The following is a 17,822-nucleotide window of genomic DNA, read 5'->3' as shown; positions in this document are numbered from 1 at the left end:
GCCCGTAGGTATATTTTCCCACAATAAACTTTACCTCACATCGAGTAATTTCATGATAAATATTTAATTTTCATCCATCCGTTCCGATGCATATAAAGATAACTGAATATACGTAGAATCTGCTGAATTGTACATCGTTTTGCAATGCAAATTTTGAATGGCTCGATTACGGTTTATGACAATCCTATATACATATATATATATATATAAAAGAGAGACCGGAGTCAGTTGACTATAGGAGTAAGTAGAATAATCGAGGATATATATATATATATATATTAAAAGACGATGATATGAATATCTGAGATATACAACAACGTCATTTCGCTCCCGGTAACTGAAGAAATATCTATCGACATTATATCGACTGATCCGAGGAGGAGTAAGATGAATCGACTTACCGCTTGCTTCCTTTCCCAGCTCTTCATCGCCGACTTGTACTTCTCGAACTCGTGACACCAGTCGGAATAAATCTTCTGGTAGTCGTTGGACTTGGCAGGCGCCGAACATCTGTGCGCGTCCACAGTAATGTTGTACGAACACAGGAGAGCACCGCCGAGCCAACAGTCGTATCTGCCGGCGTCCTGCTCGTTCACGCCGACGATTACCAGACCCTTCTCCGAGGTCTCGATGAATTTGTCGCCGCCGGCGCCATACTTGTACGCGATCTGATACCTTCCCTTCTCTTTGCTGTAATGGTACCACCGCACCTCTTGGTTCGCCAGGACCTCCGGCATTTTCACGAAGCAACCCAGATGCACCGACTGGCCCCACGTGACAACCAGTTTCCGTTTGCCGACGCTGCTGTCGCAAACGTCTGCCGTGGTGTTCGATACGTCTTGAAGAAGACTGCGTGAAAAAAATCAATCAGAAATCACGATTATACACGCAATAATTCTGTCGCGTGTTATCTCGAACATTCACGTTGCCGTTGATTTTATTCCGAAATATTTCGAAATTGAATTTTGATTCGTCAGCTGCAATTTTCTTTTTTCCTTTATTTTATTTTATTTTTTTTATTTTTGTAAAAGTATTTCGTTTCACCGGACGGAAATGAATCTGCGGTAACTGAAATATACGATGCGTAAAATCGACGCGAATATTTCTGCTCCGAAATCTGCGTATCGTAATCAAGCGAGCAAATTATGACGAAAATTGAATGTGTTTTATTCTTTGTTTTTTTATAATACGTATGCATCTTGCGTAAAATTAAAGATTATAAATTGCACTCCGCGTGTGTACTCGCAATTTATTTTACGATCACGGAGAATGCGATGAGCACTTACCCTGGTTCGTAAGGTTTACACGTGTTTGAGTCCTTATCCCATCCACAGTAAGGATCGTGGACGCATCGCAGGCAGTTGTCGTATCGTCGAGTGCACATTACCAGATCGATCTGCTTTATCCGATGATCCGATGCCACGTAGAGAGCCTTATGTTCTTTCGAGATCTCCATCGCCTGTATCGGCTCGCCAGGCGTGACATCGAAAACATCCAGCAAGATCGACTGGGATTCGCCATTGCTGTCGATCCATTGTACAACCTTGTGAACGCGGCCATCACCTGTAACACGCGATAAGAGGTACGCGCTCACGCATTTTTATCGGAGAACAATAAGTTATCAGGTCGCGTTTCTATTCATCTTGACAGATATTCGATAGTTTACTTACTAGAGCCGGCGTAGTAGACAGTATAATCCAAATCGATGCCCACGAAGTCGATGCGCAACTTATCGACGACCAATCGCGTGAGCATGACGTCCCGCTTGTAGAAGACCGGTTTCTCGTTCTCGTGCGAAATCGCGGAGTCCATCAGTGGATGGGACCTTATGAAATTCAGGACGGTGTCCGGCAACGTCTCTGTGTCGTTGACACATTGGCCCGGACGCGGTTCCGGAACCTTGTTGGACAAGACTGGTAGCCACGCGCTACTGCTAGTTGCTTGTTCTTTGAATTTTCCGCGGAAAGCTTCTTGGATGGCGTCAATGTGGAAGGAACATATCGCAGAACCCATTAATCCGTTCGTCGATGTGGTAAAGGTACCATAGAAATGCGTATCGTCACCCGGCACCTTATAAATGCTCTCTGAGCAAGAACGCAATAATATAATTACATGTCGCTAAAATATATGAGTCAGAATGTGAACGTAATAAAACAGCGAAAATGTTTTTTTCCCATTAAAAATAAAGATTTTGTAATATCAGATATCATTTCGATTAGAGACATTTTTATCATAACATTTTTTATGTAAGAAAAAAAATAATTATAAAAATCTTTAATTCTCTGCCGGGAAAAAATTGAGATTTTTAAAAGCACCATCAATATTTTTGATTGTGAATTTTGATAGATAAATTTAAATCTGTAAAAAAAATAAATAAAATGCAGTCCGACTTCTAATATATCAGAATTTTTAGATAATCCGGAACAATAAAAAATTTGCTCTGTTTTTCAAAAATCCTCTATTGTGCTGACGGAAGAGTTAAAATTAATGTTGCCGGCGGAGGGTTAAAAGCACTAAATTCTAAGTGTGGTAAAAACGTGGAAAGGAAAGTGTAATTTATACTATAAAAAAATATGTCATACAAAGCAAAAATATATAGATATCATGTTGTACAACATATATGCCGATACTCACGTATTTCGTTGAAATAAAACGGGAACTCGCCGGGTATCGAGCAATTCAATCTGGCCTTGAGGTATGTGGCCCAATTCTGCGAGAGTATATTTTTACCGCCAGTGTCCCTCTTGCAAACTCTCGCCACGCGGGAATACACACTTTTACCGCAGTTTATGTATTCGACCGCGGTCTCGCGGAAAAAGAAGAACACATGGCTGCCAATGTCGAACGAACCCACAAAGTTCGGTTCTAGAAAGAGAGATAAAGAGGCGTGATATTATCTCAGCATTAATCCTCTGATATTTTCGAGCGCTTTGAAATCTGTTCCTCGCAATTCTATGTACGTTTCCCTCGCTGAGACGATATTTCGCAGTTGCAAAACTGTTCAACCAGAATATTCTGGCGAGTTTATATGGTCGCGTAATCTAGCCGTTAGCGCGTCTACCTCATTCTACAGCAAAATAACTGCATCTAGAGCAGATAGTTCGCGTAGATACTCCGCAATAAGCGCGCACAATAATAATCGCGAATCGAGTATTCGCCGCGGGTGGTACACGAGAAGATGTCCTTGCTCGTTCTATGCGTAAAAACTTTCATCGCCGGGACTGTTCCAAGCTCTGTTCAAACGCGGACAATAATCTCCTCCGAATTCCGTTTAACCGCAGGCAGTTCGTAGGCAACGGTATTATTTTGTGCCTGTTTCAAGAACAAGCAAGAGGAAGGGAGGATAAAAAACGAAATTATATAGCAGAGCTTAGAAATAATGCACTTTAATTGCGTCCTTTGAAAATGTTTCATGGAAAATAGTCTGAATTCAGTGGAAAAATGATTTTGCAATCTCGTGTTATTTGTTAAATTAATTTATAATAAATTTATTCAAATTCATTTCGTCAAATAACTAAAATTATAAATAACTAAAATTAAATTGCAATTCATCAACATCCAGCTCGAAAAGCTGCACAGCGTGAGAAGTGCCATTAAATCGGTTTTACTGAATTTCGCGTAGTAGAATTATAAGAATTTATTATTATTTTTGGATAAATTGCGCAAAGAAAGAGTCCGAAATAACACTGTTAAATTCGTATTGTCAAATTATATCTACCTAATTTGAATTTTAATCACTTCTAAAATTATTTCCAATATCTAAAAGTTGTTACTGTTCCTGTTCAATATATTGTTAATTTAATTAAAACAATGAAGTTAAACAATTAAACTCAAGAAATGTATTAAATTCAACTTATTATTTAAGTGTCATATGTAATATAGACATTGTTTACTTTAAAACTAAGCGATTCAGTCACAGAAAGTATTGATTTACATTTTGACATACCAGGAAGTTAAAAATGACAAAATATTAACTCGAGAAATTGTGTTACTATTATTTCTTTAATATCTAACAATGAATTTCTCAATGGTTTAGTGAGTCCACAGTTAGGGAGCGTTTTCGAGATATCGATTAAGAAATATTACACGTAATTACTACACAAGTCCGCTTAGTTGGAAATAATTTACTACAAATCAACTTCAACCTGTTTTGTCGATTTTCGATCAACGACTTTCGTGTATCTGTGGTTTGGCTACAAACTAGATTCAGGTCCGATATGTGCCATGGCATAAATCGCGCAAATATTTGCGTTATTCGTAGCTCGATGCAAGCGTTGCGGTTTAATCTTGGTGTAATTGCTTGTTGTACCGAGGAAACTGATTTATCCCACACAACGATGAAGTTGGAGTTGGATGACGCGAGAAAATGGCGAAGAAAATCGAATTTTTCCACGTTCGAATCGCGTCAACGTCGCGGGCTGGGCCTTTCTTGTCGATTTTACATTATGATGCGACGGCGCTCGGCTGGAGGCCGCCGCAATCTCTCTCACGGTTCAGCGATTAAATCGATTGTCTGACGCTTCGACGGCGGAAGTTTGATATATTGGGGCGGTACAAGCCCGTGTAGATAGACAGAGACGAGCGAGAAGGAGAGAAATAATTTACGAAGAGAAAATGTGGAAGCATCTCATAGCGAGATGACTTTTGATTGTGCACCCCATTGTTGACGAGTAACATACGGAGTTCGCGAACACTGAAAGTGCTCTCTTATACTTACAAAAAAAGAGCGTCTCGTTACATCGCGACAAAACGAGACTTTCACATTTTAAATGCATCGGATATTCGAAAAGAAGACGGTTAATGTTCCAGTGACATTCCGCACGCGCAAGGATCCGTGAAAGTAGACGCTCGTCAGCTAGTTATTCAAAGCTTGTTAAGTCCACTGCGTTCTACTCCCTATTTTTCTTCGTCTCCCTTTCCGTCTGCGATTTACCCTCTCGGAGCCGGCTTTCCTTATCATGACCTCGCACCACGAACCGCATCAGTCTTCATTGCGTCTTGCCATGCCGCCAAGTAAACCAAAGAAGCGAGAAAGAGAAGCTATGAGCGGAGAAGGAAGGTCGACGAGGAGGAAGGGTCGGAGAGTCGCGAAGATTATACGAGAAGCGCGCGTGGAGCCCATCCGTCTCTTCCGGGACTCTCGCCTGCTTTTAATCAACGCCTCTGTTAATAGACAAACTCGATGCGGAGAATGGTCCTTGATGGTAGCGCTCAGTAGTCTTGCTTGTAGGGTCTAAACGGAGGTGGCTCCTGGCAGCTTGAGGAAGCGGAGGAATAGGCAGAGGCGAGAAAGAGAGAGAGAGACAGGGAGGGAGGGAGGGAGGGGTAGAGAAGCGAAAGGGCTGCTGGCTCGAAATTAAACGACGAAACAAATGGCTAATCATGCGTCCCGCGGGAGGGCGCGAAGGATACAAAGTGGGACAAAGTCGTCCAACCGTTCCCTCCGGCTTTTGCCGCTTCGATACCGCGACCTTCCTTCCTGGCGACGACGGTTGAAGGAGTGGGCTCGAGTGGTGGCACGCTTCGACAGGGTGAGGAAAAGCGGAAGCAGCCCCCTCGAGAAATACAAAGCAGCCATCTAACCTTCTTGCGCCATTATTACGGTCCGATATATCGTGCATGAACGCTCGCCGCGAAAGGATTGTGACAAAGACCAAGTTAAAATTAATTTTTATCCGGACAACTTATTTTCTCGCCAACCGAAAAAAAAAGTAATTTTTATAATAATTAATAAATAAAAAATATTTATTTAAGAATTTACATATAATAGATATTTCGTTTGCATTTGACTTGATGAACTAACGAACGAATAATATTCAATGGAAAATGTAAACTATTTGTGGAACAAGACTTTCTTGACAATCATTTTAAAACGTAGACAGTCAAAGGATAGAACAGGATTTCGATATTAAATGGTCGTATAACTAAATTTCGTATAACTAAAATTTCGACGTATTCCTCGTGTCCCGTCACGACCGATGAACCTAACGAATCGGATTCTATTTACACTTGATCATCGCAAATCAGCGCGCTCTACACCCCTACCTCCCGCGAGTTACGCTATTAAATTCCATGTCGGATTGTGTGTCTATATTCGACGCACGTCCTAATCTACATTTTCCAATTTCCTTGCCGGGCCGCTTTTGCCGCGCCTCTCACGTTCCACGTTCCGATAACGAAAAATCGAGAGGATCGCAATAATCCCGGCCGACGAATCAGAGAGCCGGTAAAACTGATTAAAGCTCAGGCTTCCGAACTACGCGGGACTGAGACGAGGTAAAGCGGGAGAGCGGTTTCCGGCGGACGGACGAGAAAACTTTAACTTCTTCAGTCGGCTCGCTTTCTCTTCTTTTTCTCGAAAAAGGAGAGGGTACTTTCGTCGAGAACGCAGCGTTTAGGACGAGGAAGATCGCGTCGGGGTGTTATTTTATTACCCCGTTTGTAGAGAAAGAGAGAAAGATCCGGCACCCTCTCTAACCGGTCCGATAGCGAACCTAGCGCCGACATCGCCCTCCAAACTCCTATAATTCCACTTCTAACCCACCCCTGCCGTCGTTCCTCTGCTTTTCTGCGCGAGAACCTCCTCGTCGTTGGCGAGGAAGGGGCAGTAGTACCCTTGGAAAATAGGCGGGGCAGTTTATTCGCATCCATTTGAACCCGAAGCGTGTTCCCGGCTGACGGGGGGTTCTACTTCAAAGCTCCCTGTCTATTTCCTAAGCAGCACCACCCTTCCTGCATGATTTCTTCAGGAAGACCTGCTTCGGTTTTTAGCCGATCAAGGACGACCCCTCTTTCTATTAATACTATGCGCTCTAAGCCTAATGGAAATTTCATTGTTCCCTCGACACACCGTAATTATCTTCCAGTAAAGGTTTCTCTATGAACTGCGGAGATTTAAGTATATTTGATAATGATGGACGTACCGATCGATATCTATCAGTAGGAGAGACGTAATTATAGAAAATATGCTTCCAAAAAATACTTCCAAATTACATCGAAGATTTGAACACGTATTCGAATATTACAATGTCATTGAATATAATCTTCGATTCAATAAAAAAATATAGATATCTATTAAGTTTAATTATTATAAGCTCTTGGCTAATGATATCGTTTGTGAAAAGAGTACTTACTATCGAGCCATTTGGAGTCGTACTTGAGTGTCCTCTTGAAGCTATACGTCTTACGACCGGTAGTCAGATTGTAGAGATCCGTGCGGAAGATTACGGTATCGGCTTTGGTGAACTCGGCGTTCGTGCCGGAATAAAGAGCTGGCAGGTCTCCGGGATTGCCCTTCTCGACCCAGACTGCCGTCGAATTGTCCGCAGGGTCATAAGGGCACTTCGCGATACCCATTCCTACTCCCGGGACAAACTCGTGGCGCGGTAAGTGAGTCAGATTGCTCTGGAAAGAACATTATTTGGGGAACATGGTCAGATAGGCACAGATGATAAGATGTTATAGAAACAAAAGGGGTGAATTAAAAGGCACAAGTCTTACACAAGAAAATTATAAATATTGATTAACCTTTCAATAAATAGATGGTTTAAAATGCAAATTGATAGATATAATGCTCCTAAAAAGATTGTAACTTTATAAGTTTTTTTACTAGGTTTTTACTTTTATGTCGAATTTATATTAGTTACATTTTTATAAGATAAAAAAATGTAAAAATATAAAGATTTTAAGACTTTTGGACACTAGGCAGTGCTTTTCATTTTTCTTTTCTTCTTTAAAACGAGATTTTAAAGAAAATTATACCTGGAGTGCTGTGGCCATCTCATCTATTCACTTAAAGGTTCAATTTCAAAAAATATCATTTCAAGCTGATTAATAAATTCGTAGATAAAAGAAATAACAAAAGAAATAATTTTAAAGCATGTTGTATAATAAGTTTATAATATTTTAATATAGAGGAAAACCCCCTATTAAAAATGAGATAGGCGTCTAATCTCGACATCTCATATTAGGAGCACAATTTTTTGACTTTGCGATTTACTCACATTTCTTTAATTTAAAAAAAAATGGAATTTGAATTAAATTTTGTAACATCATCTTAAAGCTTATTAAATTCTCTTCAAAATGACTATTATTTTTTTAAATTCTGTCTTTGGATTTCTAGCATTTACCCAAAATGAACTCGGTATCTTATAATAGGGGCCTTTCCTCTATACACACACACACACACATATATATATATATATACATATACAGGGTTGGCCATATTCGACGGAAAGATGTTTTTTTTTTCAATCATGGGAAAGAGATGTTAGATCGAGTAACGACGTTTCCCATGATTGAAAAAAAAAACATCTTTCCGTCGAATATGGCCAACCCTGTATATAAAATTGAATACTGAACATCTTGTAATTTAACTTTATTTAGTAGCTACAATCTCCAGCAGTAACTTAGGTAAGCAGCTGGATGTTATTATTACGCGAGATGTTACGGCACACCCGGGACTCATAATGTTTAGCAAAGCGAAACTGTTGTATCTTTTGTCGTGTTGTTATACGGATACTTAAGCGTAAGATTCATTCATCTACCCGGACACTTTGCACTGTACATAACTTTGCAAATCACATCATGCGGATTTATACTATTGCGATAATGCATGTAAATTTCCATTAATAACAGCATTATTCATTATATGGCTTTAAATATTTCGACGGGAATTAAATTAAAATGTACCGAGGAATGCGTGAGTGGCGGTGAAATTTATTCATAACGCGAAAATTAATTAACGATATTATTTTCAGATGCCTCCTCGCGTTCTGTTATTAATTAATTAAATTAAGCGTAAAGCAACACAAATTGGTGTGCGTTACACATATCACGCTGAATCCGTAATACATTTCAAGGGAAGTTGCGGATGTATTTAACATCGTTTCGCATTTTCAATTTTCAATAAACAAATGACAGCAAACGTTTAAATGTATATATATATATATATATTTTTTTTTAGCTCTTTGCCAGACCAATTGTCGTTTTTAACAATTTCACAATCCAATCACAAACTGTCGCGTATTACAAAATCAAATTTAACGAATTTATTTAGTATACATTGCATTTGTAAGGTATAAAAGGAAAAGAGAATTGAATGATGTGAGAAAACAATTGTAGTATTTATTTTAATATCCTACAATATTATTGAGAAAATAAAAATAATTCCTCATATTATAACTGAGAAGTTTAATGACGTTTAGTGATTGACGATATTTAAAGATAGACTATCTTAATCGTCTATTTATTATATATCTTTGGATACTTCATTTCACTTAAAGATTACATTTTACATAAGATATGTAATAATTCATGTACAATCTCAAATCCACATTTACACACAGAAAGAATAGTTTTGCTGAAATATCTAAAAATGTAGATGGCTATAGATTTGAAAAATAACTTCGTTCGATCATCAAAAAATTATGTATTATTTCAGAACGCTCAAACTGGTTGCTAGAATGTCAAAACTTTTTACAGCATTGCTCTTCATGCATAATTATTCCTGCGTAATTATTTCGATGAGCCAACAAAATTATTTTCAAATCTTTATCTTGCTGCAAAAAATTTTTATTACTATTTCAGCAAAATTGTCCTTTCCATATACGTGTTTTATATTTTCTCTATCGAAAATAACATGGAAACTTACATAAATCACCCAATCCTTAGGTGAATGTGCGTTCGTACCGCACATGTAAAGGCGATTGCCGTCTCCCATCGGCTGTATCACTCTTATATGATTTCGGCAGTCGAAATGCTGGAAAAAAAAATCGGAAAAATTAAATTCAGTAGTGTATTGGCGATAAGAAAATCGTTGCAGACATAGTGCATAGTGCGTAAATGAGTTGTTCAATACGCGGCCGCGTTTCCTTCGAACTTTGGGAAAGCGAAAGATCGCGTCGCGTGCGCGGTGGAGTCGTCGCGGTCGATCACGTCGTGCGCGTATTTCGCGGCGAATCGGTGCACGGGAAATGAATTGGCTTTGTCGTCACGTAGGGAATATTTGCGTGGACCTTACACCTCGACGACGATGCGTACACGGTGCATACGAATGAAGCTGTGATAAGCGCGCGCGAGCACGCGTGTCTATGGACCAGAACGCAATCGTGCTCGTTTTATCGCTGTAGTACCACGATTTCGGGATATGAATAAAAATGGATGCGCGTTAAAAAATCAGAGTTCCAGATTAACTTGAATTTTCGGCCGAGATACGATAATTTGGGAAAACTCCATCACGCGTACGATTTTTCTTCACGTTACAATATTTGTATGCCAAGATTCATTAAAATGTAACTGATTAAAATAGATGAAATAAAGAAAGATAGAGATTAACTAACGGAACTTTAATATACTTGTATAATTCAGAAATTAAGATGCAGTGCAGTAGAAGTTGGTGTAGATTATTCGGAAAGAAGAATGCTACGATAAGATCCCTTTGCGTTAAAGATACAAATGAGATACATTCTCTCTCGGATATGGAATAACACCACAGTATCTATTAAAAAGTAAGCTTGCATCTTTCGTTTCGCGCGTCTTCAAAGAAACTCCACGTCGGCTTTGTGACTTTTTTCTCCTCGATGTTACGTTCTATATCTTTTTTGCAATCACAATTCTTTGGCCTTTCTGTTTCACGACGCATTCAGGCCAGTTTACTGGTACCGGAATTAAAATTTTTCTCAAAGACGACGCGCAATGCGAAAAGGAACGCAAACCGAACTGTAAGAAAGAAACCTACCTCTGATTTGCCTTTGGACACGCAATTTGCCACATTGCTCGGTTCCAGATTCAGAGCGTCTCTCTGCAACAAAGAAAAAACATAAATTATATCACATTGTCTTGTAAATCAAAACAAAATTTATTGGAAAACTTGGAAGATTTATTGCACGCATGTGTATAACATTTATTGTAAAGTCTTCGAAGATATAAATCCTCCGAAAAATTCGAATATTTCATATTGAAAGAATAAAGAGAATTCTATTTCGAAAGCGACCCCATAATTATTCATTTTTTGAGGGAAATCTGCAGGACTCTTTGTAAGTGCTTTCTTACGGACGCGCTCGACATGCTCGACTTTACAAGAAGTGTTGTAGAAGTGCATACTTCACATTTTGCCTTGTGTTACGCCACTGTCGCAGCAGCCTCTCGTAACACGGCTAGAAAGACGCTAAAAATACATCAGAATAAGGTCAATATTCAAGAGATTTACAAAGAGAAAATTTTCACGCGGGAAAAGCTAAACGAAATTCTTCCCTCCTTCTCTCTTTTTTCCCTTTCTTTTTTAAAATGGATTTATGGTTGTTCTGGATACGATTCTGTCTCATAATAGCAAGATTCTCTACATTATCCTGGAATGTGTCCTTACGTGAAATATTGAAAAATGAAATATTCAGGAAAAGTGCAAGAATATACTTGTTACAATCACGCTGCGCAACAACCTCTTCCTATGCGCTCTATGTATATGTCGATAGAATGCGATCATGGCGTAGGAAGTGGTTCGCTTGCAAGGTCAATCGTCCGAAACGTGGACCTAACGATCGATCTCCTGCGGACGCCGCGTGCCGTTCCACGGGAATGTCACAGCCAGAAACGGAGTCGATGTTCGACATTGTCCCGACCGAACGTAAGGGTGAGCCAAAACAACGTTCCCCGACGTTGATCTACGACCAATAAATTACCGAAAGAATCGTTGAGCGTTGGACGAATGGTCACGGACAAGAGTAGACAACATAGGACGTTAAATCATAGCAATTTCCACAGGGCACAATCAAGGTCTGTGATTCATCTCCGCTCTCGAGAAATCCTCCGAGTGATGCATCATGATAGTAAACCGAGAACGTATCAGTCGTATGCAGCGTCCGTTTGCAATTTTGTACTCTAAAGTGAATGAACTCAATAATAATCCTCGCCAATCGTAACGCACTGAAATCCCCGCATTGCGGAGCAGATAAATATACAATATTGTTTCTATACATACGACTCGCTGAACTCTGCAAGTCACATCCTATGCACAATTTGTCGGATAGGATGTACGTTGGCGAGAATCCAGGCGACGCGGTTGAAGTGGATACGAACATGATTTACCTCAGCGTATGGTATATACATGATCGCAATATTCAGAACGGACTTGGAATGCCCTATTATAAGCATAATCCACTTACAAACAGCGCCGCGTCTAGCTCTGCGTAAATAAGCGCGCTTATCACTGCGGTAACTTCGACTCAAAGTTTCCGATGAGCGTGTATGCTACACGAAATAATAGCATAGTGATAACGGATTACTCGCAACTGTCTTATTCCATTTGACCCGCGCCTGTATTATTTCCCTTGATTTGCCGAGCCTCCATCGATCCGTATTCGATCTGGCTCCTGTCTCTCACCGTTGCTCGAGAAGATTCGGGATTGGCTCAAATATGACTTCCACCTTGGAAAACCATTAAAATCAGTTACAAGCTTTCCTCGTCGTTCGCGTAAGCGTTGATAACGATGTATTACTCGTTAAGCACCGCAGTGCATTAAGACGGTGTACACAGCTGGCGGTAATTAAAAGCGGAGCAATTCCCGGTATCCACGTTTATACTCGTAAGCTCCTTTTACAGATCTCCTCGTTATACTAATCATTACAATCCGTCTGCGAACCCGGCACGGAGATGGGAGTGCGAAGATTGCGAGAAATAGCGAAAGATGATCGGAGAATTACGACAGAGAGATAGAGAGATAGAAAGAGAGAAAGTTTTCCAGCCTCTTTCGTAGAATACGTTAACATTACAACGTGTAATGCCACTTTTAAAGCCAATCTCGCGTATGTAAAGTATTTTGATTTAAACGCGCGAATTGCTCGTATTTGCTTTTAATTAATCCGGGAATTAATCCGGGTTTTTACACCCCAACGGTAAAAAAAATGTGATTTGTAAAATATTGTTTGGTATAGATATTGCTTAACAAATCTTTCATTTTTAATAACTATATTTTTTATGGAACTTTAAACATGCAATTTCATCGAAAATAAAAAGCGTTATATTAATTAAAATCTTACTTTTGAGAAATATTGTCATAATAAGTTACCTAACTTATTCTGTTTAATATTTGTTTGGTTTTTACTTACTTTTTTCAAGAAAACTGTAATTGAATCTATATTTTCATAATGTTTTTAAACACTAATAAACTGAAAAGCAATCGATAATATGCAATATGTATTAATGATTTTAATTGGGATGTAAAAAACACCTCAGGTGACATTTATATAAAGAAAACAATAAGATGACTACTTCCTGTTAAGACATAATGGCAGTGTTTAGCAAAGAAAGCTGATCAGTGAGCACTCAGTGATTCTTTGATACGATTGATTCTTGCCTTTTTCACTGGCTCTAAGTGTAGAAACCAATTATAATGAAGAATCACTGAGCGCTCACTGATCAGTTTTCTTTGCTGAATGCAGCCATTAACTGGCATTATTACACAACTATGTTCGGTCACGTATGTAGTTAGTAACGATCTTAAGGCGAAAGCACAGATCTCTGCATAATGCATAAAGCATAAGAAAATTAACCAATCAGATTCTCTTATTTCATGGAAAGGAAAGAAATGAAGGACTTTAATTGATTCATTTTCCTATGCGTTATGTGTTATGCAAGACTCTGTGATCCCGCTCTTACGTGGCATTTCATCAAAATCGTATAATGATTTACGTCTTCAGCCTCTATAGTTTAGGCAAAATCCCATCGAAGAATCATTGGAACAAAAAACATGTATGCATGGTCCTTCGTGAATTATAAATTCGAGCGCTAGAGATCTAGGAGGAATATACACGTAGGTGCAGCTGTCGGCAATAATATTGTCGCCAAACCGCGATGCATCATTTTATCGCACCGCCTACGACGCCATTAACTTTATAGCACCAGAGCGTGCCTCCCGGCATGCAAACGCCTCGACTTCCATTACCGGCGTGATACGTCGACTATTAAACAGAAATATCTCCCATCACCTCTCGCCTGTCGGTGTGTCCTACTCTAAACTCCGGGAATTTGAACTGTTGCAGATTTTCTACTATCATTTCCGGATAGGATGTTACATTATCTTCTTTCATCAACGCATCCGTTCTACGTTATTACGTTGAAATATAGAAGTATACGTTTGTAGAAATTTTGATAATTTTTATTAAAAAATTTATAACTCGATTAATCAAATAACACAGAAATCCCAAGAACAGTCTTTTGAAATTGCATGAAGAAAGAGACATCTGCACCAGTTTACGTTCCATTTCGACTACTTGATTCTTTATACTCATGCGCGGAGGCCTCTCTCATTCGTTTCCTCCGTTGAAAGGCTTACGAATTACTGAAATACACGGCTCCAGACTTTCAGTATTCGGGGATTGATTAAGTTCTTGGTAAGGTGACGGTGTTACGACAGAGAAGCGTCCAAAGGTTGTCACTGCTCATATACTCTCATTCGTTCGTTTGCCCGTCCTTTTCTTTCTTCATTACGCTTCGAGCTTAATCATCATCGCAATTTGTGCACACTGAAAATTTCTGTGTGTGCGTGAGCATGCATTTCTGCAGTATGCCAGAAACGGCTTGCAGATGATTAGCTTCCTTGAAACGAAGACTGTACCATTCGCATGCCTCAGCCTTTGTCGATGCCGCCGTTGATTCTCTCCTTTTCAGCTTATTGCTACTTATTGCTCCCAATAGTACTGGCGCCGAGCGATTATAAACATAACATTGAAGACACGCAAAGTTGTAATTATCCCTAAACATGACTCATTTCGAGACATCAGTGAATCACTAAACTAATCTTCTAATTTACTTTAATAGAAACGATTTTAATCTAGAAATAAATGATATTAGAGTTATCTTTCTACTTAAATAATAAAAACAGTACATACTTTATGAGTACTTTCTGCTAAATAGAAAAACATGTACGCGGATCAAAGTATTAACGTCAGAGAGAGAGAGAGAGAGAGAGAGAGAGTGAAAGATCAACATATGCAAGGAGGGGATGAGGAATCGTATAATTTACCGTGCTGAAATATTAAAGACAGAAGACTACTGTGGCATCCCCAGGGGTATCGACACCCCCTAACCTCGGAAACTCAAGAAACGTAACGGTACCTGCGAGGCTCCCTTAAAAATTCACGAGTCGAGGCCACAGCGGCGCTTTTTATCTCATCAAATAGTAATGCCGGGCATCGGACCGTTAGGAGGCGGGATCCCCTCAGGCTTTCCTGATCACGCGTCACGTATATTGTCACGGTGTGCCGGAAAGAGGAAAAAATTTAATACGTCTTATTATTTTTGCATTAAATAATTTGCAAAAATCTTTATGCTTTTTCAAAACTTTTTTTCTTTCCCTATCGAATCTTTTTATTCAACTGATACGCTTTAAGAATGGTTGCGAAGACGAGCTCTCGATGGTATGATCGAAACGTGAGTGGTGTACAAAGAGTGAAATGCATTCATGATAAATTCATATAGAAATGACGTATGAACGGCTGGCATCATATTGTCCCTTTAGCGCTGAATGATGTCTACATCCTCCGATTCGCAGTCGTGTCAGGTGGTAACCTTCGTTACGCATAAAATTTTCGCGAACTGACCTGACATTTCAGCAGGACGAAAAGTGCCTTTCGTTGTCGATCGGTGCCGTAAGTCACTTTTTCCTAATGGAAGCCGTCACTCCGCACCTTTTCGTCCTGCCGCGGCCTCGCACGGTTGGCGACGTGCGGAGGGAAAGAAGGGTGGAAGAAGTGAGAGAGCCTGGGATTCAATCTGCATTCAATATTGATTCCAATCCGATATCGTGGATTTCCATTTTTGTGATTTACTTCTTACGCCGGCAGCACCGGCACTATCTGTACTGCGAAAGAGGGTGTTTTTCGAGGGTCAACCCCAATGCATACCGATGTCGCGTCGTCATCGATCAAATATCGAGCGATAAATAATCTACCTTCGCGATGATACTCTTCGCTCTCAATTCTCGCAATGAGCGTCGACAGCTCTTCGCTGAGCGATCTGTAGGGCTTCTGTAGGGCAACAGAAAGCTTTTCGGTTATTCATATCAATTACGGTAAGTCAATGAACTAGAAGGAATTCCTTAACGACTAAAGTTCCAGCACGTCAGGAAGTTCGCGAAGGACGTAGCTTCCGTCCGGAGATAAGAAATTATCGATCTGATCCACCTGATGGCGCAGACGCATGTAATATGCTCCGTTAAACCGCTCACAATCGTTCTGTAACGTTGATATTCTTTTATAATACAATACATTTTGTCATTTTAATATCTATTTACAATTAGATATTGAAAGAGCATGGTAACCCAATCCCTTGATTTAAAAACATTTTGTTATTTTTAACTTCATATGTATCAAAATGTAAATCAATCCCTTTCAGTGGTTAGTTTCAACGTAACAACCATATTAACGTACGCATTTAATAAATAATGAACTAAAATTGAAAATATTAAAATTTAATACATTTTTTAAATTAAATTATTTAACTTCATCAGTTTTGTTAAATTAACGACATATTAAATAGAAGCAGTGGTGACTTATAAAAATGACTAAAGATAACTCAAATTGGATACAATTTAATATTACGAATTTAACAGTGTATACCTATGCCTATACCACCAATAATCCACGAGAACTCATTTCAGTCTGCGATTTTATAACCGCGTGAGTAACGTCCTCATTAGTTTAAAAGAGCATTTATCGTAAGAACCAAGTCCAAACGTAAAAGCTCCTTTGAGCAATTTAGAATCATTCGCGCGATTCTTGTCGTTGTGCTGTAGAATGTATTTGAGTACCGCGGTATTCGTTCATCTTTCTTTTTCACGGGTGTTTTAATGGCAGTCTGGGACGAAGCATTTTACACGACAACGACGACGACGGCGACGGCGACGACGACGTCGACGACGATGGCGATGGCAACAAGGACGACGGCGACAAGGGCGACGATGGAGGGTCTGTATGGCTATTTAAACACTTTCACCATAAATTCGCAAGAGAAGGCACTCTAGTTTCGCTTGCACTGTGCAATGCCTTTTTTCTCGTGCGACTATTTTCCTGTTCTACCTGTTTTTACTGCTAACCACGTACCTTCGCGTATCACACCGTTCTTGCATAGCTTGTGATTCGTATAATAAAAAACGAAAAAAAACGACGTAAAAAAACACAAGGAATGTCAAGAGAAATAGAACAATTAATAACGATTAAGAGCGAAATGAGTTCCTGAATTTTCAATTACAAATAAAGTAGTTTAAAGTTAAGAAAAGAGTGCAACAATATAGCTATGAAAACGAATTGATGAAATAATTATTTTATTATTTTCATTTATTTAATCTATAGCAATAATTTCTAAAGTATATTGTACGCCATAAGTTTGTTTTAAATAAAAATTCGATAACTGAACGGATCGATAATGAAGAAATTTTAAATAACGGAAGAAGCGATAACGTGGACTGAACTTCGTAGAGCAGCGGTGGCTGCGTAGGTGACGACGAAGATCGAAGAGGAAGTGCTGTTGACAGTCACTTCGTCGGGTAATAGGGCAGTTTCGTAGTCTGCAATTACCAACGTCGTTGAGGAACACCATCTGGGACGAGTCTGGTAGTGAGCTCCGTCGAGGATCCTCTGTTTACAATTTCGGTGTTTGCTCGACGACTGAAGAAGGTTTTCCACCTCAGACGTGGACTAAGAACAGAGACCGCCGACACGTTTCACTCCCGGAACGTAGTTTCTCTCGCGTTTCTCGTTCTTTCATTTGTCTCTCTCACCTCGTATCGTCTTCACCTTCCCGTAAAATTCTGTCTCTCCTGATTTTT

The 17,822-nt window shown here is 39.5% G+C and overlaps 1 protein-coding gene and 1 long non-coding RNA gene across 3 annotated transcripts in view; one reads left to right on the top strand and one right to left on the bottom strand.

Moving 5' to 3' along the window:
• The window catches only part of Sema2a (Semaphorin 2a), a 276,914-nt gene that overhangs the window by 6,292 nt on the left and 252,800 nt on the right, over positions 1-17,822 (bottom strand). For both annotated transcript variants that reach the window (XM_087415928.1, XM_011058835.2), the window contains 7 exons: positions 10,739-10,801; positions 9,653-9,760; positions 7,134-7,404; positions 2,635-2,865; positions 1,671-2,084; positions 1,287-1,563; positions 402-849 (listed from right to left, as the gene is read on the bottom strand). In XM_087415928.1, the coding sequence (XP_087272054.1) occupies positions 402-849; positions 1,287-1,563; positions 1,671-2,084; positions 2,635-2,865; positions 7,134-7,404; positions 9,653-9,760; positions 10,739-10,801 (1,812 nt within the window). The remainder of the gene's footprint in view (positions 1-401; positions 850-1,286; positions 1,564-1,670; positions 2,085-2,634; positions 2,866-7,133; positions 7,405-9,652; positions 9,761-10,738; positions 10,802-17,822) is intronic.
• Positions 1-17,822, top strand: part of LOC147906651 (uncharacterized) — a 332,649-nt gene that overhangs the window by 99,024 nt on the left and 215,803 nt on the right. The gene's annotated exons all lie outside the window — the stretch shown is intronic.

The sequence above is a fragment of the Acromyrmex echinatior genome, chromosome 19 (genome assembly GCF_024713525.1).
Source record: "Acromyrmex echinatior isolate Ae372 chromosome 19, ASM2471352v2, whole genome shotgun sequence".
Lineage (NCBI taxonomy): Eukaryota > Metazoa > Arthropoda > Insecta > Hymenoptera > Formicidae > Acromyrmex > Acromyrmex echinatior.
The sequence above is the reverse complement of the archived record's forward strand: the minus strand, read 5'-3'. Positions and strand labels throughout refer to the sequence as shown.